This window comes from Astatotilapia calliptera, chromosome 5 (assembly GCF_900246225.1).
Source record: "Astatotilapia calliptera chromosome 5, fAstCal1.2, whole genome shotgun sequence".
Lineage (NCBI taxonomy): Eukaryota > Metazoa > Chordata > Actinopteri > Cichliformes > Cichlidae > Astatotilapia > Astatotilapia calliptera.
Window position 1 is genome coordinate 18,200,726 of NC_039306.1, and position 26,285 is coordinate 18,227,010.

The following is a 26,285-nucleotide window of genomic DNA, read 5'->3' on the forward strand; positions in this document are numbered from 1 at the left end:
GGAAACCTTTTAGGAGTGAAAATAGACAGAAGAAGAAGAGGGGAAAAAGCAGGACAGTGGGGAATGAAGCAAACAATAATGGCTAATAAATATATTGCTCACTAGCTACAGTAAATGCTACTAGTCTAGCCTTAAATGTAGGGGAGAGACAGTCAAAATCATGAAGCTTCCACTAACATGAAGTTATTTCTTCTCTTTACTTAGATGTTTAACATTAGCTAACTTAGCTAGCAGAGCAGCATAGTTAGGACACTGGCAATGGGCCTGTTTGCATAGCTAGCATGTTAAAGCAACACAGAAGCTAGCTACAGTATTAACAGTTTTTAACTTAGTCTTGGGCATTGTTGTCAAAATAAACATGGTTTCTGCCATAAGTAATGTTTTACTGTCATTTTATCGGACTATTGTTTGTGGCGGTGGAGTCAAATTATTTAAAACAAAGTGGCAGTAAATGCTGTTGGCGGGTCCTTCTGTGAATTTTTGTCTGGGGCCCCAAAAGAACAACAACCTTGTTCTGTAACTTTATGGTGAAAACAATCGAATTCAGTAATTACGAAATGTGGCCCAATACTTTTGTCCATGTAGTGTATTTGAAATTTAAACTCTGCCACAAACCTTAAGACTACAATATTCCTTCTAATTTTAAGATATTAGATTTATAAAGCTTTGAGAATAGAGCATATTATATGGCAAACATTCTGGTAGTGCTGCCGTAACTGTGGTGGAGTAGGTGTAAGGAGAGAAATGAAAATTAATAATAAACAGAAGCCTGTCTGGATGATTGCATGTGACAGGATGTCTGACAAGTAACACTGATGGGGTGTCAAAAAAGGGTGGGGGCTGATTTTACTTTGCTGCAGAGGATCTATGTCTGTAACTATGGTAACATGACAGTCAACTACACCAACAGTATGAAGCAACAAGACGGGATGAATTATTGGTACACTACTGCCTTATAGTGAGTACCCTGGCCCCGATTCCAGTTCGCACAACCTTCACATGGGATTTAATTTGATTTTCAATAACAGGTTGTTGTCAGTGAGGATATGTGTGTCCATGTGTGCAAAAGAGAGTGAGAGAGACAGAAAGATGAAGGTGGGCAAATCATTAAATAACACAGACGCTTTTGACTAAAATACACACTCGCCTCAAAGTTTGCAATGTGGCAGTCAAATGTGAAAATATTTTAAGCCAAATATACCGCTGCTACCTGAATATTTTCTTGTCACTGCTGGTGATTCAGCTCAAAGGACATGTAGGAGGTAAAATTTGTTTTATGCCAAGCCAATGTGATTTGCCACAACAGCGTCACACTCCCAGGTAAAAAAAACAAACAAAAACAAAGTTAACACTGCAACTTATACTTGAATGTTCACCCAGTGACTTGGTGATTTGATTGGAATTAGTTCACATTAATGTCTATAAAGACATAAAAATGTGAGGTTTGGATGAGGGGATGATGGATGGAAGATGAGCAGAGGGAGACAAACTCACAACCTGAAATGTCACGCCGTGGGTATCACCCTTAGTCCTGCGCTCCTAGCACTCTGAGGAAACAAACACACATTCACCAATGAGAAGACAGTACACCCAACCATGGGACGAGATATCAAGATGAATTTGAAATCCAGCGTGAACAAGAAAAAGACAGAAGAAATAGAGAAAATGAAAACGCAAATAGCAAGAACGAAAGACAAAAAAAAAAAAACTTCAGAAATGCCAACCTCAAGATGGAGACTGTTGTTGTAAATTAAAAACAAATAAATCAATAAACTACAAAAAATAACTTTCTGCTCATGACAGGATGGCACCCCTGAAGCAAAGAGAGTGGAGAAGCAGACTGACAGAGTTCTGACTCACGGCCAGTAGTGGGAGGAGCAGTAGCAGCAGTAGTGCTTGTAGGAGAGGAAAGGGCATTGGACAAGGACACGTGACTAGGACTAGAAACATTGGTTACATCCTGGGTCTGGCTGGTGGTGGATGATTGGCGTCTCAGAGCCCCTGCCCCCTGAAAGGAGGTGCCACTCTTGAAGGTGTTGACTACTTCAATCTGTAGGAGAGCGGGACAGGAGAGGACAAATGGCTGCTCAGAGTGACACAGACCAAATGGTAACACAGGTTGATTGGTAGGGTGACTGGTGGTAGAGGGAGTATCTCAGTCATGACATGATGGAGGGCAGCTAAAAGTCAGGGTGTGGTGTCCCCACAGCAAAAACACTGAATCTGATCTAAAGAGCTGGTTCACCCAAATTACATGTGAGCTATAATGGTGGCCATGCAAATACTCTGGGTTCCCTTCAGATTTGTTGCGTGATGCTGATACAGAGCAACATTAAAAACATTTTATTAAAATTCAGGAGCTAATATTTATCTCTGGAAAAGAAACACAAATCATTTTCGTGTAAAATTTAAGAGAAGTAAGCGTGAGCAGTCTACAGTAGAAGAACTTTCTACAAAGCAAACATTTCATGTTCGTTCTGATAGTGTTTCTTTTTTACCCAGAGTAACACTGATGTTGTTTGCATTATTGTTCTACGTTATTAGCACCACAGAACAAACTTGTATTCAGTACCTAAAATATGATATTACAAAACCTTGGGAAATTACAACTTTCTGCATGGCCAGATAGCATAAGAGGAAGATTGCCAAAAGCTTTGTTTTCCTTTAATTTGGGTGATCCCACCCTTTGACTTACTATCTGATGTAAACAAATTAAATTCACAGATGCAGCCATTCACATCATGCAGTGCATGTTGTTTTGTGACATCTTCACTGAAAAAGAAAGTTAAGATTTAGTTCAAATTGGGTTTCGTTTTTCTTTCTTTTGTTTAAATTCCTGACCAATGCATATACAGTTGTGATTAGAAGTTTATATGTACTCATCATGGGTGTCAATGTCATGGTAAATTGGGGCTTTAAATGATTTATTTGACCTGTTCTTTTTGCAGGGTAGAATGATTATGCAGAATTTACCACTTCAACCAACCTCCTCTCATCTGATGATGAAAGTTTGGCTCTTATTCCAGACCTTGGCAAATTGTACATATGTGCAATTAACTTGTACTGAGATAGAAATCTACAGTTGTCCTTCTTGGATCCTCAGTGAGTTCCTTGGTCTTTCATATTGTTCTGAATGTGAGTGTGACTGATCAGTCATGATCACTAATGAGAAGTTATTAAGCCTTAAAGTCAATTTAAAAGGCATTGTAGAACCTTAAGCAGACTTTATTAAAGTGTACATATATATTTGAGCTTAGATATGGATCAGAGAAAATACAAAATAAATTCAAACTTTTGCACCCAGTTATTGTTTCTTAAAGTCATTACAGACATTCGCTGTACAATCATTCAACCCTGGAAAAAGAACAGTTCAAAGCAATCATTAAAAGCTCCAAAGTACCATGACATTCATGCCCATGATGACTGTATGTAAACTTCTGACCACAGCTGACCACAATGACTCATTTTAATTTGATCATAACCAGCTTATTAATAAGGATTCTATACTTTAACACTAAACACTGTCATTTGCGTACAGCACAGATACTGTTCTGGCTGTAGTTTTTTAACTTGCTCTTGCGGATGTTAGGCAGCATCTGTCCACAGTACTACACCCAGGCCCATCAATAACACATCAGTGAGACGAAACCAGATCCAGCACACAAGCCGGACTGTCTGCAATATCACAGTGATACCGGTCTGCAGAGCTCACAAATGTGAAAACAGTTCAGTGGCTATATACTTGTATTTAACTCTTGGAGCTTCCACAGGTCCATGGCGGTGATCTAGGCAGTCCAGCGAGGCAAAATGGCATCTTTATGCTCCTGAGTAATTCATCTTGAGATAAAAGGACTTTAAAACTGTGACTGACTAACATGACCAACATATAAAATACAGTCTATCACTTCCTCATGGGCAATGCCTGAGGTGGAGAGACCTACACAAAACAGATCTTCTGAGAAACACAGACAAACAGTAAAAGAGAAGCTTTTTAGTAAATATTAGGGGTGACATATTTACCTTTTAGTGTTTTTATTATATAACTGGACAAAATTATTATATTATTATTATGGAACTCAGCATATTATTGTGTAAAATTAAAGGGAATCTTAAACTGATTTTTAAACAAGTAACCATAAAGTCCACATGCTGTTGAACTGTCTCTGTTACTTGCCCTCACCTGAGTCTGAATGCGGTTGAGTCCTCTGAACCAGAGGATCTGTCCTCTCCTCAGCTCCCTCTCTGCGTGGTCGATCTCCTCATTTTCTTCATTAACATCCTCCTCTGGCAGCTCATCTTTCTGAGTTAACTGCCCTGCCCGCCGCAGGAAGCGCAGTCTGCTATTGGGTATGGTGGCTATCACCTAACCCGCAGAGAAGTAAAAGCACTAAGTGATGTACTTACTGTAGAGATGCACAGACAGGAAAATTGACCAAAAGACTTAGAAAGGGAAAACTTTGCCTATTACCTGTCCCCACACAAGCTCCCCCAGCCCGAGGAAAACACACCACATCCACTTTTCCAAGTCTAGAGGTTGACAGCTGAATGGCTTCCCTCCAAACTGCACAATCACGATCTATGCAAAGTATAAAGTACACAGAAAACTGAAAATTACCATTACTTATCTGAAAAAAATATAATAATTAATAATTAAAATTAAAAATAACTGAGAAAAACAAGTAATTTCAGGAATTAATGCATCCACTTACCTGCACAGCAAACGTGCCAAAAACAATCGAGCAGAAAATGGGGTTCCTGAAGATACCGTCAAAAACATTCCTCTCTCCGTGGATTTTGCGGGCATTTATCTCATTAAACAGCTGCATCATGACAAAGGTGTTAAAGATGATGGTGTAGTGCTCAGAGGGTGGAGAGTGGAGAGGAGCATTGCGGCCACTGTCGATGTCAAAGATCTGCTCACCTGGAAGGAAAAGAAAGAGAGTCAGGGAGTCAGATTTATGCCATAGTCTTTAAATCTGTAATATCCTACATCGGTATAACAGAGCAAAATAACCGTGCGTACCAACAAAGAGCAGTGTGAAGATGATAATGAGCTGATAGACTCCATGTCCTAAGATGTTCTTTGTCATGGTGCTGGAGATGAGAGGCTTATTGCGACCGTATGGCTTCCTCTTAAGCAGAGACTCCGTGGGAGGCTCTGTCGCCAGAGCCAGGGATGCAAAAGTATCCATGATAAGGTTCACCCACAACATCTGCACTGCTTTCAAAGGAGAGTCCTAAAGAAAGGTGACAGTAACATGTATCAATAACAGAATAGAATAATAGAACTACAATATAACCAGGCATGAAACATAAGTGTATTTCTTGAAGTTGTAAGCACTTATCATCTTTCGAATTACTGATTAGGCAACAGTAAACCAACTTGGATGAAATTCCATTTCATCACCATCAACTGTGTTAAAAATGACCATGATAGCGGGCTGGTATTACTTTGCAATCTTTTTCATCCTTCTGACCTGTGTGATGCAGGCACCAGTGAAAGCCACAATGACAGCTACAACATTGACAGTAAGCTGGAACTGAAGAAACTTGGAGATGCTGTCGTAGACATTTCGGCCCCACATAACTGCTTTCACGATGCTGCTGAAGTTGTCGTCGGTGAGAATGATATCTGATGCTTCCTTGGCCACATCTGTACCAGCAATACCCTGGAAGAATAATGACAAGCTGCAGTGAGAAAGAAACTGGAGTTTTCTATTTCACAGCTGCTCTCCTTCTAACTTCATCACACTGCAGTATTCCTCAGCCTACCACGTTAAAAATAACGTTGAAGCATATAATCAACTCTGCAGTCAACTGGACAATGCTGGACCCTGTAGATGAGTCACTGTTGTGTTTAATAATAATACCAGCTACCTAAGGAGTCAGTGTGCATGTAATCAGGTAAAGCGCAGACTGTAGGAGGGACTCTCTTTCTGTATTATGTTATATTTTGAAGGAGAAGCACGAGCAGCACCTTCTAGGCAGTGGCTGGATTTGGACAAGGATGCCCTTATTAGTGAAAGTGTGGAGTGAATACTTATGCGGACATCTTTTTAAACATGTCTCATTAAATGAATTAATGTGCGTGATTAGGTTGAAATCTGAGCCCAAACCAATCTCCTTCAATCAGATTTCCTGCTTAAGCACAGAAGCTGAAATACTTTTTTACAGTATCTTACAGGACCACAGTGTAGAAGGAGAGCTGCAACTCATGTTACATAAGACCTATTAAAATATATATATGGTTTTTGCTATAACGTTTTTAACAAGCTGAACAAGCTTCTGCAGAATAACTGCGTTAATAATGAAATCCACTAGGGGGAGCTCCTTATCCACGCAGCCAGAGTGAGAGCGCCTGAGAAGAATTCTTAAACACTGCAGAGGTGAAAAAGACATCTGCAGATGTTGACTGAGATCAGTCTCACAAGAATGCAAGATAAGGCATGAACAAACAGCCAAACAAAACAGGAAAGAAGGGCTGCTTACCATGGCAAATCCAACGTCAGCTTTCTTTAGAGCAGGCCCATCATTGGTCCCATCTCCAGTCACAGCCACCACCTGCCTCTGGTCTGCCATAGTGCTGTCAATAATGCCTGCAATAAAGAGATAAACAAAGCAGCATAGGAAGAAGTGCATATACACATAAAGCACAAAGACTCAAGAAACAAGGAAAGGCAACAGTAATGATCTCTGTCTAAGTCAGAGCAAAAAGTGTGCAACCAATTCACCTTTGACGAGTGTGTGTTTGTCGGTTGGGGATGATCTAGCCAGTACTCGGAGTTTAGGCCAAACTTTATCGATACGCTCCTGTTCCACCTGCACACACACACATAGACACACACAAACACAAATTGAAAGAGAGGAACAAGAGCAACACTTTTGCTTATTTTTCCTTAACCTCTGCAACTCTCTTCCATGAGTGGCTCACTTTTTACCTCCTCTCACACTGACAGTATTTGCTGTACCTCTCCTTTCTCATTGCGGATCCTCCTGTTGAACTCTTTGCCATCGATGCACAGGAAGTCCTCTCCTGGGTGGATGATACCACACTTGATGGCTATGGCTCGGGCTGTGTTTATATTGTCTCCTGTCACCATACGCACTGTGATGCCTGCACGCTGGCACTTCTGAATGGCATCAGGGACCTAAAATAGGGAGACACATGCACAATCATTCAGTACAACAGAAATATGTAAAAAGGAAAGCATATTTCACCTATTATTTAAAGCTGCACTAACCAAATTTAACCAATTAATACTAAGACTGAGCATAATGCAGCCAGCTTTTACTGTGCGGAGGTCTGGCAAACCTTTTATTTCAAGGAAGCCTTCTGATATACCCAGTAGTAGAAGGAGCTGCATTTCTGACCACTGGATGAATTAAATTAAGATTTTCACTTTTTCTCTGGTTTTCTCTGGTTTTGTTCTCCACCAACTCCTGAGGGAATTTTAAATTCCATTTGCCATCTGGTGGCACATGCACAGTTTTCAGAGCTTCAGTATTTGAGTAGTGTTTATAAATGAAAAAACAATCTTGCAGTTATTCACAAAACACAAACACATGCAAGCAAGTAAATCAAAGCCCCATTATTATTAAGTTCTCCAGATAGTATTGCAATAAATTAATTATGACTACTCATGTATGGATATGGATCTGTAGTTGAAGCATCTTGCAAAAGAGTAGTAATTCAGAAACACATATTTCTCCTTGCAAAGGTCAGTGTGGGCGAGCTCTGCTCTCCAAACCCACACATAAACAATTGTGCTCACGTACCATAATAACAACTTGCATCAGTTTACACATACATGCAGGCAAGTAATTCTTTCTGCCTTCACACATAAAAAACATAAAACATGGATCCATCATTGAAATGTGCGCTTGCATCATGCATTAAACTGCCGAATCGAACTGCTTATGCATGCAAGCATAGAGAAGTTTGTTTTTACAAAGTATGGCTATACAGCGGAGGAGTGCAGGTCTTTAATAAGCTGGAGGTTAAAATAAAAACAGATAGGATTTTTTCGCCTACTTAGAACTACATAACTTTTGCACAGCAGCTGCTACATGCAAAAATGATTATCCTAAATATGAAAACCTACAACAGTCAAAGAAGCGAAATTATTTCATTTAATTCGATATTTGAAGAAGAACAATATTTGCTTCAGTCACAACAAAACCATCTTTAACCTATATCAGCCTGTCATTTCATCAATTACACAAAATAAAATAGCCAACTAATAGCCAGTTAATACTCTGAAGAGGTCAACGAAGTTAAATATTCTTCAAATGTAAACAGAAAAAAAAAAGAAAAAAGTAATATGTAGTAATGTGATTTTTATAAGTTAAACAAGCTCATGCTCTATATTATCCAGATATTGACTCATTGTTATCAAGATATCAGGTTCCTGTTTGGCTCGTCTGTCATCCCTGGTATTTAGTTAAACCTTTCATTTCTCTTGGACTCGTACTGCTCAAGATGACTGCTCACTTGAAACTAGGAGGTGAAGAAAAGACTGGAGGTTTATTAAAAATACAATCTGGTCCATCAGAGGAAGAAAGTAGGAGTCTAGTAGGTGAGACTGGGAAACAAGCACCTCGTGCCTCTTATATGGATCTGGTTACACTCTCATTTTCTACCATTTCTCTCTACCATTCCTACCCATCATCCTCCTGCCTTCTGTCATCCTTCTGACAGAAATCTGATTTTGAACATTTCTCAGTCTCTCATTCCCTCCACTATTCTCTCTCGTCTCTCTGGGGCCGTTCTCAGAGAGCATCCACTTATTAAACAAACATTGCATTACAGAGGAAGAAATTAGAGACTAATAAACAAACCAAAACCATGTTTACTAGTCTGTTTGACCCTTTTAAAATAATGGAATGTCATCTAATTTCCAGTATTAACCAGTTAATTTAGCAAAGAGCCTGGAAAGTCTTTACTGGATTGTAGCAGTTTCTGTGCACTGCTTCTCAACTGGGTTATTGAAAATGACAGATACCGAGTGACCTCTAGGGTTGAGTAGAGAGAGTAATCTGCAAACTTTGAGGCTATGCATCACTGCGAAGGGCTATGTTAACACAGTATATATGGGTGGCATAGTGGTGGTGTGGTTAGGAAGAAGGTTCCTGCTTCAAACTGAGACCCTCCTGTGCAGAGCTTGCTTATTTTCCTTGTGCGTCGATGGGTTTCCATTAAGTACTCTGGCTTCCACCCACAGTTCAAAGACGTGCACATCAGGTTAACGCGCAAGTCTAAACTGGCCATGGATGTAAAACAGTTTATGGGATGGATGCAGTGGATAACCTCTACAATAATAAGTCTATAATAACTCCAGGTTTTGTATTCGTGTCTTTTCCCTAACTCCTCCTAGACACATCGATCAATCTGGATGAAAGTATAACAAACTGTCTAAGGTGGCAGGGTTATCAATTTCTATTATTCAATAGCTTTATTGAATTTGTGTTTAGGGAATACTAATAATTTTCAGGAATTATTTTATAACATTCAAATTCTTACAAATTATATGTGTGTAGCAGCTGATCTCAAAACCAACAACATAATTGTAACTATGTTATGTGTACATTTGTTTGATGTTTATGACACTATATTGACAGCTTATATATTGATATAATTTTGAAAAAAAGAATAAGAGCAGGGTTTTGCTAGTATATGCTCAGAATATGACTTCTAGTTAAAGCACTTTGAGTGGACAGTAACAACATAAAAACACTATGTAAATGTGGCCACACTACATATTCATTTTACTGTACAGTATGTTCAGCATTAAATATTTGATTTCTTTTGTATTTATTCATCTGAACACTATAATTTTCCCCAAATTGCAAAAAACCTTCCATAATATTGCAATACAAGAGGGGATTCTCAGTTAATATAGCTCAGCTTTGGAGAGAAAGATAGAGACATCACAATGACAGAAAGAGATTTGCAGAAAATGCGAAAGGAAAAGGAGTCATCAAAAAGAGGAACATCACCACAGACAGAGGTGGAGAGGAGAAAACATGTTGGGTTGGGGCTGAATGAGCAATGCTGTTCTAGAAAGAGCAGGAGGATGGAAACAAGATGAAAGGAAGCAGTTGAATAATCCAGTAGTCAGTTAATTTTCCTGCTTCCTTCTCCCTGCACTGGAGCTGTGAAGCGAGGTCAGCTTTCCTACTGTACACAGATACCTCTTTCTTCCAATTATAATACACTCTATTCCTTCATGTGAAATTTATCATTAAAAACTGTACCCCTGAAGAAATTGCTTTATGATGAATCACTTATTGCATTGAACATTTCTTTTTGTTTCAACGGATGATTTTACAAAAGTGATCAGAAGAAATAAGCTGGTCTCATCTAAGAATTGATTTGGTGTTTAAAATTCAAATTAATACTTTGATCCTCATCTATACAATAAACCTTTGTGTAAAGAGACACTGCTTCAAAGTAACAGCGAGGACATACCACTGGTTATGACACAGCTGCTGAAAGCTGGTATTATAAACCATTTGTTCGACATCCCCCTCCTCTCAGTCCATTACTAAAATATCTCTCCTACCTCTGGCCTGACGGGATCCTCTATTCCGACAACACAGATGGCTGTGAGGTCATTCAGGATGTTGTTCTCATCATCCCAGTTGGGCTCAGGATTGCTGGAAAAGTCACGATACGCCACACAGATGGTCCTCAAGCCATCACACGCCATGGGCTCAATCACTTTCTTCACCATCTCATCCTTGTCTCGTGGACGGAAAACCCTTGGCTCACCCACCTCGTTTTGGATATGGCTGCATCTGCAAACAAGGGTGTGGCGTAGGTTGAGAGGGTCATTTTAAATTATATACTGTAACATTGGTATTGTCTGTGTTTTTAGTGCTTGGAAATGAGCCAGCATTTAAAAAAGAACAAAATATATAGTCAAATCTCTCAGCCTGGCATTACTGCTTTGCTTAAATGAATACTGGTGAATCAAAAAAGGATGCACTGAGAACTGCAATGCTGTGCAAAAGAAAAGACATAGGGACTAATATGCCTTTTGTGGCAGGATACCACAATATTTAAAAAAAAGAAAGTGCATTGGGGTACACACTGTAGAGAGCTCAAATGGAGGACAAACAATTACCTCTAAAAGATTTTTAAAAAACAGCTAACACATTTCCTAAATAACTAAAGTACTGTAGCCAAAAGATAATTACATTTGATCAAGACTAAACTGATTTGCTAAACAAGTTAAATATATCAACAGACAAACTGAAAACAAACAGGTGTACTGGCATACAGCCAAATACAAATGCTGTACATCATTTACGGAAAAGCAACTGAACCATAATTAATGCAAACGTCCTTTTAGGACCTGTCAGCTTGACAAAAATGTGAATTTAACCTTTCATACATTGTATTATTGAATCTCTGTTTATATTAACTGTAACACCTATAATGTAGAAACATAAAAAATACTATTGAATTCAAGTAATTTTATGACTTTTTATTTAAAAAGTCATAAAATAAAAAGTCTTTTTATTTAACATTAACATTAAAGTCATAAAATGACTTTAATGTTAATGCTGATCAAATACTCTTAATTAACTGCACTTGATTTAAAAGTTGTCTGGAGCATTGAGGTGCGTGTTAAACACATCTGCAATGATCTTTAAGAAGCACAGATTTATTCTTCCTTAGCAAGAAGAATCTGGATTAAACATTAATCTGGGAAAGACTACAAGCCTATTTCCAAACAATTTTTACTCCATTATTTTACAATGAGAAAGATTTGGGGTGGGGGATCAGATCCAAGATGAGACCATGCAATGCTGCAAATAGAATTTCACATTTCTCCTTCTGCATCTCAGGTTTTTCTCAAAACCACTCACTGTAATGTTACTGTAACGCCCTGCAAAATGACATGATTGTAAGACATACTGCTAGAAACTTACACTGAATGTAGTGTAAATCTGCAGAGCACCTTATTAAATTATATAACTGCAACTTCCAGGTTATTTTAAACCATTAAACCAGACTCACTTTTTGAGTACAATCTCAGAGGCTCCCTTGCTGTACATCCGGAAGCTACCGTCAGGCAGCTTTATGACAGTGCTCATCGACTTCCTGACAGAGTTGAAGGTATAGACTTTGTAAAGCTTCTCCTCTGGGATCTGGTTTCTTATTGGCTGGTAATCCCGCTTCAGGTCCAAAACTAGTCCCAGCAGGCCACACTCTGTCTTGTTGCCCACCTGCTTCGGCAGACCGCCTTCCTTATCTGGGGGCTGTAAAATGAGGGACAGGAAAAAAAAGATTTAAATGTGTTCAGTTATATTTTTAGTCTAATATTAAGTAGGCATGCTAAAAAAGAAGACCTAAGGTTTTACGCATCAGGAAATAATAAAAAATAAACTGGTCTTTAGCAAGTTTTACAATTAGATAAATGCAACCGCAGATGAACAACAAAACATGACATGTTACACCTTTCACTACTTAACAAAAACTAAGCCAAAATAAAGAATCAGTGATGTGAATAACTAAATACACACTTACTGCTTCCATAGGAACTAAGAGGAAGTCAACAAGCAGCAGCCACCAGGTGCTGCTGATCAAATGCTCTTAATTAACTGCACTTGATTTAAAAGTTGTCTGGAGCATTGAGGTGCGTGTTAAACACATCTGCAATGATCTTTAAGAAGCACAGATTTATTCTTCCTTAGCAAGAAGAATCTGGATTAAACATTAATCTGGGAAAGACTACAAGCCTATTTCCAAACAATTTTTACTCCATTATTTTACAATGAGAAAGATTTGGGGTAGGGGATCAGATCCAAGATGAGACCATGCAATGCTGCAAAAAAAACCCCAAAAAGCTACATCTTAATGCTGAAGTTCATAACAATACAATTAAAAAAAAGACTGAAGTGAATTATGACTTGTTTTGGAAGATCTTCCAGGTTTGGAAGGTCTTTTTTTTCCAAAAAGAACCTAGACGCAATTGCATCTGAACAAATCACACGACTTCTGGAACAATATACTTTGGACAGATGAGCCCAACATGAAGATATGTGGCCATAATGCACAGTGCCACTTTTGGAGAAATCCAAACACAGCATATCACCATAAATATATGATACAAGCTGTCAAGCATGGTGGTGGCGGGCTGATGATTTGGTGTTTTGCAGCCACCAGACCTGCACACTTTGTAGCCCCTGAATGAATCATGAAAGGTTTCTAGTCAATTATAAGGCCATTTTCCAGACAGCTAAAGCCTGACTGAAAGTGAGTCATAAAAGAGGACAATGACGACAGAATGACGGCAGTGATACCTTAAGAGAGCTGTGCACAAACAAATGTCTGCAAATGTCAATACAAGTTGAAGGTACTGAGTCATGGGATGTACTCAGTTTTTCACAGAACTCCATGACGTCAGAGAATTTACCCTCTTTTTTTTTCCATGACTGTACATATGGCTTTACTTTTTTTTTTTATCTATCTGTAATTGTTATTCACTTAACTGCAACTTAAGATAATTTTACAACATTGTTACACATATTGTTTCTACCTAATCCAACACTTCGACTTTTAAATGTTCTTAGTTTGCGTTTCCTCATAGGGTAAATGAAAATAATCCTGCCACAGAGAGTAAGTTTTCAGTGTAATATATTTCATACACTCATGTGATCTATTCACTGAATGAGATTCTCTCTCCTTCAGCTCAGTGCGACCAGTGTAATGCTTGAAATAGCTGCTGGTGATAATTAACCAGCTAGCAGGTGAAAGGGTCACTTTGTGTGGGAGGGCAGAAGATGAGATAGATGGAATCAGGTTTAGATCGTCTTATTTCAGGCACACAGCTCAACCCTGTGAAATCTGTAATTGTATACTTGGAACCATGTATTGCTCTGGTTCAGTGAACATGTCAGTGGATAGACATAGCACGTAATATCATTTTCTACCTAACATATGCAAGTATGGTTGGAAATGTGTTGTGATAGGCTCATAAGTACTCTGTGTTTTAGGTGTGCATCCAGTGTTTTGGGTTTATTAGCAGCCATTAGGAGTCATTACTATTGCCAGTTGTGTGTGTGTAAGTTTGTGTGTGATACAGTATCTGTGCAGGTGGCTACAGTACATGTGTGCCACCATGTACACACTCACGCTACAAGCAAGAGTGCGAATGTTTGTGCATGTGGTCAGCTTGTCAAAGGCCCAGCGTTGCCATGGTAACATTGGGCAAAAGAACAAGAAGAACACGAAGAGACTTGGGAAAAGAGAGGGTGCACTCTCGACCACTTGGGGATTCTTACTCCTTGGCTCCATTCCTCTTTCATGATTTTCCCTCATTTCATGTCACACATATCCTCAAATCCTTCTGCGTTTCCTTCTTCATCTTTTCCCAGCCCCCATTCATTAACATTTCCAGAGCTTTTTTCTATTTAGGAAGAAATAACGCATGTACAGAAACTACCTGTCACTATGACAGGATAAATCTCACTATAGTCAATATCTTAGTAAGTAAAGGGCCAAACAACGCATGAAAAAACAAAGGAAGAGCATTCCAGTCCAAAGTCACAGAACCTCAGGGACCTGCCAGGGACATATGAGTGCAGACGCCCTCTGGTGTAACCTGGTGCCTGTCCATGAAAAGCTCTCCATGTCAGTAAAAGAATCTTAAACTGCACTCTGAAATAAACCGGAAGCCAGTGCAGCTGCGTCAAAATTTGAGTCACACGTGGAAACTCTGAGGATTTTATCAGAAGTCTGTCAGCAACATACTGAACAACCGTTCTAGGGAGGTTTTGGTAAGACTTGTGTATAGTGCACCGCAGCAATCCAATCGCAATGAAACAAAAGCATGTATCTTACAGAGACTCATATGTTCAGACACATCTCAGGAGCGATCCCTGCTGTTATTATTCATAACACGCCTCTTCAAATCTGCACATCCTCTCAACCCTATTTACATTTGACTAAAATATAAAAACATAAAACTAAATTAAAAAGCTGTTAACCTACACTCTTAAAAAAATAGTGTGCTCAGATAATGTTAGGAAATAATGAAAAATGACTATTTACTGTATCACTGATTTTCTAGAAAGAAGTCAGACAAATAGATTATCATAGTAGTTGCAACTCATTTTTTAAATTTTACTTTATTTCGCTGTTTCAATTGACTAAGAAAAAAAGTAAAGGTAAATAATAATTTTGTGGTAATAAATTATATTGGCTGTATACATGTTGAAAAACACAGTTAATCATATCTGGGAATACAGTTCATTTTGGATCCCTATTAGCTGGCACTGAGCTGACAGCTAGTCTCCCCAGAATTTTTGCTATATAGTACCTACAGTATGTTTGACACCTACACTCACTGCTACAGAACAGCTTGTCGGGTACACTGTCTTCTTACACGCACGCACACACAGCAGCATGTAGCAACCGCATTGAAAATAATGCTTCTACCTTGGTTGCTTGATCAGCAGACACCTTCAGCTTGAGCTATTTGCTCCAAAATAGATTGACTGCAGGCTGTTCTGCGTTAAACAAGCCTGCGGCCGGGATTAGATTTCAAAGGACAGCTTGGCATTTTGACGATTTGTATTTGCCTTTATTACTGTTTTCTTCACTTGGTCCTTGTCACAGCGTGTTCATAAAGATTCTGTGTTGGCACTATAGTTAATAACGTTGACGATGCACTCCATTTAAAGCTGTCCACATGCTAACGAGGCTTTGATAGAATTCTGATTAACTGCTTTGATATCCTTTTTAAGGTTAATGATGCACAAAAGGCCTAAGAAGAGAAAAGTATGTGGAGTGAAAATACTAGGAGGGCACTTTCCTCGTTTCACCAGTTCTTCCTTATGTGAAACAGCATGGTGGTGCTGCGAAATAGCACCGGTGACTCCCAGCAAGAAGGTCCTGAGTTTCAATCCACCAACTGGGGTCTGACTCAGGATACTCTGTTTTCTCCCACAATCCAAGGATATGCATGTTAGATTAACTGGTGATTTGAAATTGGTGTAAATGTCACCTGGGCAGGCTGCAGCCCAACCACAACCCTGAATTGGATATGTTAATGGATTTCCTTATCTAAACAGAAGTCTAAATAAAGAGGTTGATTTGCAGGTTTTGAAATAATTTAAGGTAAATTTGTGATTTTAGGCTAAACAACTGACTAGAATTTACCTTTATCACATCAAATGCTTTTAAAAAATTTATGCCACTGCCGCTATCAGAATTGGTACTAAAATGATTACCAAAATCAATTTTTTTGTTTCTGTAACGGTTAACCCACCAGCACGTGCAAGCCTTTTAATCAACACACAAAAACACATTATTATTGTTTGATTAAGATGCCAAATTACAGTCATTTACTTGCATATAAAAATTTGTTTTAATGGTTGAATTAATTTCTGACTTCTTGTGCCAGCTCAAATTTGGGTATAAAAAATGTGAATTCAGTCATTTTCAGTTTTTGACAGATTTTTAAAACATTTGTGTTGTCTCGTTTTTATGGCAGGGGTCCTAATAAATTTGTTAAGCACTGTATCTGCTATCAATATTTGCTTTAGAGGCTCATATTTTGAGCTCAATATTTCTGACCTTCTTGACTATCGAATATTGGATATTGATTAATTCAGGCTGAGGCATTTTTTTTTACTTATCCTTGCAGCTGTTGAGAGCCAGTGGACCCAGCTGAAAAAGTCGTCTAAAATCTCATTAATCATTAAAACCCAATCAGAAGACTGGCCCATCCTCACCTAGTAATTTGACATATCTGGTTTTTATCTAGCTGTATGTCTCACAGACACAGACAAGAGCATAAATACTTTATACAGAGTTTATGGTAAATAACAGAATTAATGCCTTTTACTAATGACCAATGATTATATCAGGAAGACACTGCCTGTCATTGGCAAATGAGGAGATGGAACAAATGGCCTCATCTGCCCTGTCTGCTAAGTGTTTGGTAGAATAGGCTCCCAGCCAGAAGACCAAATCAAGTTAAACCTCTAAAATGAAAATGACTGAACAAAATGACCAAAATGAGAAACGCACAGTGTATAAAAAATAAATGGTAACTTTTAGATCAACTAAATCATACAGAAAACTACTCCATTTAAATGTTGTGTAATGGCTGCCTTCATAGTCCATCCACCCATCCATCCATCAATCCAAATACAGTATATTAGAGCAGTAAATACTTAACCATGTTTGTTAATTTAAATGACAGCTATTTCAACTTCAGCTTAGCTACTGGCACAACTCCTGTTCCAGCAGAAGAGTATTGCGGAGAATAAAAGGAATTTACAGCTACCTCAATAACAAAACAAGACAGCAGGAAAAGCAGTGAGTAAACAGATAATAAACAGAAGACAGCCACAAACACCGCTGCCTTGTATTCTCAGAGATTCCGCAGAGGTTTAGCTTGACGTCGGTTTCTACGAACAAGGACGCTTTCTGGCATGGGATGCCCAGTGTTGGCATGACGAGACAACTGTTGGCACACCCTGGCCTGGACATGGCTAACGACCAGCTGCCCTCTCCCTAGTCCTTGGGTGTTCCTGCAGGCAAGGACATATGCCAGAGGGAGTGCTGGCAACTTTACTTCCTTTTCCACCTGGGGCTCTCCTTAATCCAGCCCTCCTGCTCCTTCCAACTCCCTTATCATGCTCTCTCTGCAATCTTTTCCTACTTTAGTTACACCGCCTTTATTTCACCGACCCCCCATTTTTTATTCACACTCTAGTCCTATCCTGCTTTGTTGTTTTGGATGACTTTCTGTTCTCATTTTATGCTGTCCCAGTCTCTTACAAGGTGCTCCACCTCCTCAGCCCACGCCTTCTTTTTTCTCTTTTCTTTTTTTCTTTTCTCTTTGCATGTAGGAGTAGATGATATCCTTGCTCGCTGCATGACTCTAACAGCCAACTGGGCTAAGGCCTGGAGGAGTGCTGGGGGGGCAGTAACACAGTCTTCCAGGGCATGATGAGGACACTTGTCACGCGAGTGTCTTTTCTCTTGTGTTTCCCTTTCTTTTTCCATCCTGATTTGCATGTATCCTTACTTTGCATTTCACTGCCTCTTCTCTACATATTGAATCCCCCTCTCTCCATATTCGTTTCTCCGTCTCATTATATTCTTTACTTGCCTCTCTACTGCAGATTTCTGACTACTGCAAAAGCACAAGGCAGTCATAATACACAGAATCAGCATCTAGTAAATATACTTTACTACTGACCCTACACCCACCACCAATACTAATAAAACCGATACTACTACAACTAATAATAATAATAATGAACAGTGTGCCTTCTTCCACAGTCTCTTTTGTCCTCTCTTCCTCCCCTTACCCAGAACCAGTTGTCGCAGATGGCTGCCCCTCCCTAAACCTGGTTCTTAACAGTTTCTTCCTGTTAAAAGGGAGTTTTCCTTCCCACTGTCGCCAAGTACTTGCTCATTGGGGAACATCTGATTGTTTGGGTTTTCTCTGCATTATTGTAAATGGCCTGCATTTGTATAGCGCTTTTCTAGTCCCTAAGGACCCCAAAGCGCTTTACACTACATTCAGTCATTCACCCATTCACACACACATTCACACACACATTCACACACTGGCGATGGCAAGCTACATTGTAGCCACAGGGTCTTTACCTTACAATATGAAGTGCCTTGAGGTGATGGCTGTTGCGATTTGGTGCTATATAAATAAAATTGAATTGAATATTAACAGGTAATTGTGCCCTGAAATTTGCCTTGACATAGTTTGATTTCTGTTGATGCACATGCAATCGTGTGTTTCAATCATGTGTTTCTCAGACTGATAACATTCCAAATATGGACTCTTGTATTACCCCGGGCATTGGCTTTGATGAGTGATTGGCAGTTTATTAATTAGATTGTTTCAGTCGAATCACTGGCAAAATTCTTTGTCAACATGCTGTAACAAATACAAAAAAATATTCATGATTCACACGGGATATCTGGCCGTCTTTTTGGCAAGTAAACCGTGCTATGTTGTTGTTGTTACTGCTATATATTATACAACAATTACTATACAAATTGATGCAACTTGATAAAATATCATTGGTTTTACTGCAATTTGCCTTACGTTTGACTCTTCTAAGTATTCAATTGATGCTGCTCTCCTAAAAACTAAAATTAAATATATTATGTAAAGTGACATAGAAATACAGTGCCATGCCCGTGAAACATCAAAACACTGTCATTCTAATGTGATGACAAATCCCGTCACTGTCGTCTCAGCAGCACTGTCAAGTAAATGCTGAGAAGAGAAGAGAAGAGAAGAGAAGAGAAGAGAAGAGAAGAGAAGAGAAGAGAAGAGAAGAGAAGAGAAGAGAAGAGAAGAGAAGAGAAGAGAAGAGAAGAGAAGAGAAGAGAAGAGAAGAGAAGAGAAGTCTGTTGGCGATAGTTGTGCTGTGTATCTGTCTTCTCAGTTTCCCAAAATATTCCAAACATAAGAGGCTGGGTGCTTCAAGCTAAAGACATCCAAAATACTCTCCCTTCCTTTTGCGCAAACAAGCATGCAAGCATGCAATGTCCAGATGACACAAGTACTGTGAGCAACAGCTAATTATATCAAGATATCACCACTTACTAGAGAACAAGAAGAAGAAAGTTCATTTTAATTACAAACTGTTTGTTGTAGAGCGACAAGTAGACATAAACTGAATATTGTTTTTCTAAAATCTACAAATCAGCAGACACATTCTGTTGAATAAATTTATAGGAACATTGCCAACCCTTTTACATGACATTTGTTCTCCAACATATACTTCAGAGTTTTATTTCTGTCCTCTTTTTGTTTGTACGGGAGCATTATCTACCTCTCTTGTCCCTGACCGGAATAATGACCTGAGCAGGTGGTTGAAGCTACATGAAACTGAGCTCCCAGGACACTCACACAACCATGCTAAACACACACCACTGTGCTGCGCGAATAAACACCTGTGATCTCAATACCTCCTACAATGTCACTATCCCTGAAATGACAGATGTGTGTGTCATATATATGTATGCCCCTTCACAAGTGTCTACACACAGCCTTCCTGTACATTACAGACTATGTTAATATTTCAAACACCTAATGAAAAACTAAAAGAACAAAAGGTAAAGGACAAAAAGAAAATTCCAGTCCTTTGCAGGTATTGCCACTAGGGATGATGCATGTTCTTGGAAATGACGTTTGTGTATTGATGTCATTGCCCGCAAGAGACATCCAAGGCAACCAAGATGTATTTACAGTATGCATTAATGAATACTTTGAAAACATGAATGCAAGCCAGATCAATGAGCATGTGCGACTGTCCATGTGCAGGGTTTCATTGTGTAAGTGCGTACGAACTTCCTCCCTTGAGTAAGAGGCTTTTCCACTTTATACAGCAATCTGTATGTGCTGACAGACGAACCAGAGCTATACCAGTGGCTGTATTATGACGCCAGAGAGGCAATAGGGGGACTGATATGAGTATCAAAGCCTGCCTCTTTGCCTTTGTGTGGTGGCCATCAAAGACTTCCATAGCTATCCTGGCTTCCCACAGGATTGGCCTCTTATATAAGAACACACCAGCCAGCATACTGCAGGCCTGGAGTGGTGCTGAGGGAGTGGGGGCGGCTGGGGGAGGCAAAGAAGGATGGACTAAATATTCCTCAGAAAAGCTTCCTGCTGTATCTTGCTTTGTGAATTCACTTCATTCCTTAATTACATTGTACTTCACACCATACTTTATCTTTCCTTTTATTCATTCTCAAATAACACAACATATGTTATTTTTATACTATTTATATGTTATATTCTGTACTATAATTGTACATTTATATACCGTGCATTTATCTAAGTCTACATAAAGATATAGATGTATAAATGTAGTCTTAGCTACAGTAAGTTGTAGGCAGACAGACGATCCTGTATTTACACAAGCTGGCAAGTTACGAACTTAGTATCATTAAGTTTGATTTGTCTTTCAATGCGTGAGGTCACGTCTTGCGAATGAAAAGATCTGGAAAGAAGTAAATGTACTGCTTAATCCCCAGTGTATAAGCTGTGCTCTGCCAGTGCTTAATTCCATTGAGCTAAGCAGCTATAGAAGTACAATAGCCTGATCTAATGCTGCAAAGCATTTCTCCAGATTTTTCTAAGGGATAACATCTTGTAACTGTGGTACATCTTAGTAGAAATATGCTGTGGGAAAAGGAAACTAAGTCAACCTCACTCTCATTGTTTACTACTGTATGTGACAAGAAATATTCACCCGCATTTGAAGACTTGCTGTTTCCCCCCCCCTCTTAGTTACTGTGACAGGATTGAGGTCTCAGTCTCCTCTTAAGTTTGTTTGTTTTTTTGTCTGGTCTGCCTGCTTTGGCCTTTCTTGCCCATTTACTGTACTGTAATTTGCATGACCCACTAGTGCATCTTCCACAATGTATCAAGTATACTCATCCTAAATTGTAGTTATATGCAAAGCTATGAGAAAATATGCAATCCTCTCATGTGAGGGCTTTTAATTAATCATGGTTTTTTTTTCAGAGTGGTAATCACAATTCTAGCAAATATTGACAGGTTTGGACTAATTTACCTCATCAGTTTGTGCTGAAAGAAAACAAACCGTAATCTGTTCAGAACACACAGTATTAAACTGGAACCACAAGAATGTCCTGTTCCTATGTAATTGAAAGTTTTTCTAAAACTAAAGCTCCATTACATTTGACAGTGATTATAAAAAAACACACACACACAAACAAACAGTTAACAATGTCAAAAACTTTACAGTGCTTAAAATTGGAAATGACCTGATTTTGATTCAGTCTAACTCAGTCTCAAGCCTGCTTAGATTACGCTTAAGTGGTCTTAATTACAACACAGGTTTGGGTCCTGGTCAAATGCAGTATCATTATTTGGTATTTGAGAAGTGGAGTTAATGTGGAAATGTAATACTTACTGAGCATATCAAAGGACCATTTATATACTGAGTGCAGATTGAAATGCAGCCTGTGGCTGTGACAAAAAAGAAATATTCATTTGCCATTTGCACACGAGTGACATCTCATTCTTACTCTGTAGGATTTAATATAATGTTGGCCCACCCTTTGCTGCTATAACAACTTCAACTCTTCTGGGAAGGATTTCCACAAGGTTTCAGAGTGCATTTATGGGAATTTTTGATCATTTTTCCAGAAGAGCATTTGTGAGGTCAGACAGTGATGTTGGATAAGAAGGCCTGGCTCGCTGTCTCAAATCCCAAAGGTGCTTTATGGGGTTGAGGTCAAGACTTTGCGCTGGCCAAACTTGCTCCTCTATGTCTTTATGGACATTGCTTTGTGCACTGGTGTTGAAACAGGAAGGGACCTTCCTCAAACTGTTCCCAATAATAAGTTGGAGGATGAAATTGTCCAAAATATCTTGGTATGCTGAAACTTTAAGATGATCTCTGGAACTAAGGGGTCGACCCCATCTCCTGAAAAACATCCCCACACCATAATCCCCTCTCCACCAAACTTTATACTTGGAACAATGCCGTCAGACAAGTACTGCTCTTCTGGCAACTGCCAAACCCAGACACATCTGTAGTATTACCAGACAGAGAAACTTGATTCGTCACTCCAGAGAACCAATCCCACCAGACCCTTTGCATTGGGCTTGATGATGTGAGGCTTGGATGCAGCTTCTCGCCATGGAAACACATTCCATAAAGCTCTCTACGCAATGTTCTTGAGCTAATCTGAAGGCTACATGAGGTTTGAAGGTTTGTAGTGACTGACTCTGCAGAAAGTTGGTGACCATCCACTGATCCATTTTACATGGTCTACCACTTCATGGTTGGGTCACTGTCATTCCCAATCTCCTCCACTTTGTTATAATACCACTAACAGCTGACTATTTAGTAGCGAGGAAATTTAATGCCTAGACTTGTTGCTCAGGTGGCATCCCATCACAGTAACATGCTGGAATTCACTGATATACTGAGAGCGACCCATTCCTTCACTTTGTAGAAGCAGTCTGCATGGCCAGGTGATTGGTTTTATACACCTGTGACCATGGAAGTGATTGTATCACCTGAATTCAACAACTTGGATGGATGAGTGAATACTTTTGGCAATATAGTTCAATAATGTAAACTAGTATTAAAGGGACACAAGCAGATCTCTGTACCACTTGGCATTATGATAAGAAGGGTAATTGTATGGCAAAAATGACTGAATTCAATCTACTGTCTATCAGTAAATTTTACAAATAAAAAAAATGAAAAGTTGAAATGATAGTAGACACAGGTGACCAACCAAAATCATTCTGGTAGCATGTTTTGCACTCAAAGCTATCTTTGCAAAAGATCTACGCAGTTTTTTAGAGCTATCTAAATAAATTGTAAGAGAGATAACCATTTATTATCAACGCTCTAAGAGACAGAAAAATGCACATGTAGAAACTATACTCTAAAATAAGTTTTTAAAAACATTTTCCCCCCCTCTAAGGTTTATACCTAAAGTTTCACAGCATTAAAGGCTCATTATTGAGTAAATCCTTAGTACAGCCAGGCAGCATCTGTGCTTAATCACTTGAACAAATGCTATAACTCCCATTAGTACACCTACCTTCATCTTTAATTTAATAATGAAACTCCATTGTGTGTTCACGTGATCAAAAACATGACTGCCACATATGTTTACTGGTTCAGTTTTTGATCGGTTCTTTGGGTAGCAGGGGAAGGACAAACACTAGCTTTAATGTTGCAAAATTCTCTCCTAGATTTCCATTCAGGACCCATGTCCCTGCACTTACAATGTCTCCGAAAGTGAAAGCACAGTATTTGTGCCTTGAAAGGTAGGAAGTGAAATCTGTTGGATTCTTCGTTCATAGATGTCCTAATTGCTCAGCTCACTGTTCCATAAGGGCATTTGTCAGTTGGTCAACCATCAATGAATAGACTCTACAGGAGTTTACAAGGATGGTGACAAATAGATCGGCACAAACAGTGTGTGTGTGTGTGTGTGTGTGTGTGTGTGTGTGTGTGCGTGTGTGTGTGTGTGTGTGTGTGTGTGTCTGTGTGCAGGTGAGTCTACATGCCAGGAAATGGATTACTCAGGCATGTTGTTCCAACAGGCTGAAGACATGCTAATCTTGGCAATCATTGCTTTTAGATTGTTTAACCAAGCGCTTTATCATGCAAATAATGTTTCAGACCTGTGTCCTGGACAAGATTTCCATGCAGACTAGTCACATTTTCTGTGATTAGAATACGAAACAGCATGAGTGTGTTTCTCCATATATCTATGTATTTCTTATTGAATGCAGGTCTAATTGGCTTAGAGAAAATGTCTCCTTGCTGCATTCACTATAGACAGGAGAACATCTCCAGCACTTAGACAGATTGGATTCAATTACAGTCTGCTATGCTCTGAATATCAGATAAGACAAAATTACACAACCGTTCTCAAGGTGACAAGTTGAGTGAATGCCTAATGAATCTAAAGCAGCAGCCAAGGACACTGCCTGCCTGCTTAGCCAAAAAGAAAGCACTGCAGAGCTGTCTCGCTGTTTCAGGGTTGCTCCCATCATATGGTGTCACTGTTTACACAGAGTAAGCTGAAATCTAAGAAGCTAACCCAGGATAATATAGGTTTATCTTCTCTGAGTGTAGTACAGTACAATAGCCCAAATATTGGTTCACGGAGAGCATCAAGCATGAATTGGTATATAAAAGTGACAGATAAGTTATTCAAATATTCACTTAACTTTATACTTATACATTAACTGTGTTCTCTAAGACTTACCAGTATCTTTGTGGTATAGGCGCTGTTAATTGAGATGGAATTGACAAGTAAATCCAATGACTTGGGTGGCAGGACTCCAGGATCTGGTATCTCTTTGTAATGTACATCACCAACGTATAACTGCACAGCTGTCATGCGGTTGGTGGTTAGCGTGCCTGTCTTGTCAGAACAGATGGCTGTAGCGTTGCCCATTGTTTCACATGCATCCAAGTGACGCACCAGGTTGTTGTCTTTCATCATTTTCTGTTGGTAGAAAACAATGTGGTCCATTTTAAAGTATTTTTTTTCAATAAAGTGCCTATCCCGAGCCTCACACTGCTTAACTTTCAGTGGCAAAAATGGCCACCGTACATGTCGGTACATATAACATTTTAATTTGATTCATGTCATTCAAAAAAAATGTAATTCTTTGCACAGTCAGACTTAATTGAATTATTTACATATTTGCCGCTGTGAATAAAATAAGCACATTAACACAGCTGGGAGAATTAATTGCCCTGAATCCTCAAGTATGCATGCAAGTCTCATCTCTGTGAAAGGTGCACACATTTGCATATGCAAAGACAAAGAAAAACAACAATATCTAACTACATAACAAATCTATTAATGACAAATGTGAGACCATGGAGTCTTACAATGCTTAAAAGTTACCTTACCTTAACAGAATAAGCCAAGGAGATGGTGACAGCCAGCGGCAGTCCCTCTGGGACAGCCACCACCAAAACAGTTACACCAATGATGAAGAACTTGACAAAGTACTGGATGTAGATAGGAGTGCACTCAGGCATCCAAGGGTGCTTCTGCATCACAAAGTTGTCAATGGCAAAGTACAGGACCAGGATGATGACTGTAATGGCTGACATGAGCAAACCTGGTGAAAAGTACGGCGAGTATTAGCTGAGGAAAGGAATGGCAAAGTGAGGCATGTAATCAAACAAAACTATAGAGGGGAACAGTTTGATACAGGAGTCTAAGCAGAGAATCGCTTTTCTACACTTTACTGATGACTGTGGGCAAATCCGGTTACTCAGTTTGCTTACTCGATCCATCAGTGCGGCATGTAGTGAGCAGCTCAAGTCCTTCCTAGTGCCAAGCGCTTTATGATGACTCCACAGAGAATGGCCACACACGGGACTTAACTCAGTGTGTTGTTGCTGTGAGTTGCCTAAAATCTGAGTTGACTAAATTCATAGATAAAATAATTTATCAAAGGAATAATATATGTTATATTAATGTGTATCAGTGTCAGGAAAACTCTGACTGATCAGTGAGGTCTAGCTAGGTGAGCAAGCTACCCTCCCTTTTCCAGTGCTCAATTTTCACTCAGTAATCACTGTTAAGCTAAACTCTGTGTGGCAAACACATAGTGAAACACAGGTTTGACAGCCAAAGCACCTTATTGCCAGATCTGACAAGCTGTTATTGCCAGGAACTAAAAGGGTGGTTCCAAAATCTATGACATTTTTATTACTTTAAACTGCCTGCTGCTGAAAAAAACTGAAATGATAAATAT

At 39.2% G+C, this 26,285-nt stretch overlaps 1 protein-coding gene across 11 annotated transcripts in view; it reads right to left on the minus strand.

Annotated features, from left to right (window-relative positions):
* Nucleotides 1-26,285, minus strand: part of atp2b2 (ATPase plasma membrane Ca2+ transporting 2) — a 115,207-nt gene that overhangs the window by 4,151 nt on the left and 84,771 nt on the right. For 9 of the 11 annotated variants that reach the window (XM_026167720.1, XM_026167719.1, XM_026167721.1 and 6 more), the window contains 12 exons: nucleotides 25,429-25,643; nucleotides 24,773-25,015; nucleotides 12,026-12,267; nucleotides 10,563-10,797; nucleotides 6,969-7,148; nucleotides 6,732-6,819; nucleotides 6,490-6,596; nucleotides 5,478-5,669; nucleotides 5,024-5,237; nucleotides 4,710-4,921; nucleotides 4,469-4,576; nucleotides 4,181-4,363 (listed from right to left, as the gene is read on the minus strand). In XM_026167720.1, coding sequence (XP_026023505.1) covers nucleotides 4,181-4,363; nucleotides 4,469-4,576; nucleotides 4,710-4,921; nucleotides 5,024-5,237; nucleotides 5,478-5,669; nucleotides 6,490-6,596; nucleotides 6,732-6,819; nucleotides 6,969-7,148; nucleotides 10,563-10,797; nucleotides 12,026-12,267; nucleotides 24,773-25,015; nucleotides 25,429-25,643 — 2,219 coding nt within the window. Of the gene's footprint in view, nucleotides 1-1,497; nucleotides 1,548-1,860; nucleotides 2,051-4,180; nucleotides 4,364-4,468; nucleotides 4,577-4,709; nucleotides 4,922-5,023; nucleotides 5,238-5,477; nucleotides 5,670-6,489; nucleotides 6,597-6,731; nucleotides 6,820-6,968; nucleotides 7,149-10,562; nucleotides 10,798-12,025; nucleotides 12,268-24,772; nucleotides 25,016-25,428; nucleotides 25,644-26,285 lie in introns of all 11 variants that reach the window. The other 2 variants (XM_026167728.1, XM_026167725.1) reach the window with 1 other exon arrangement.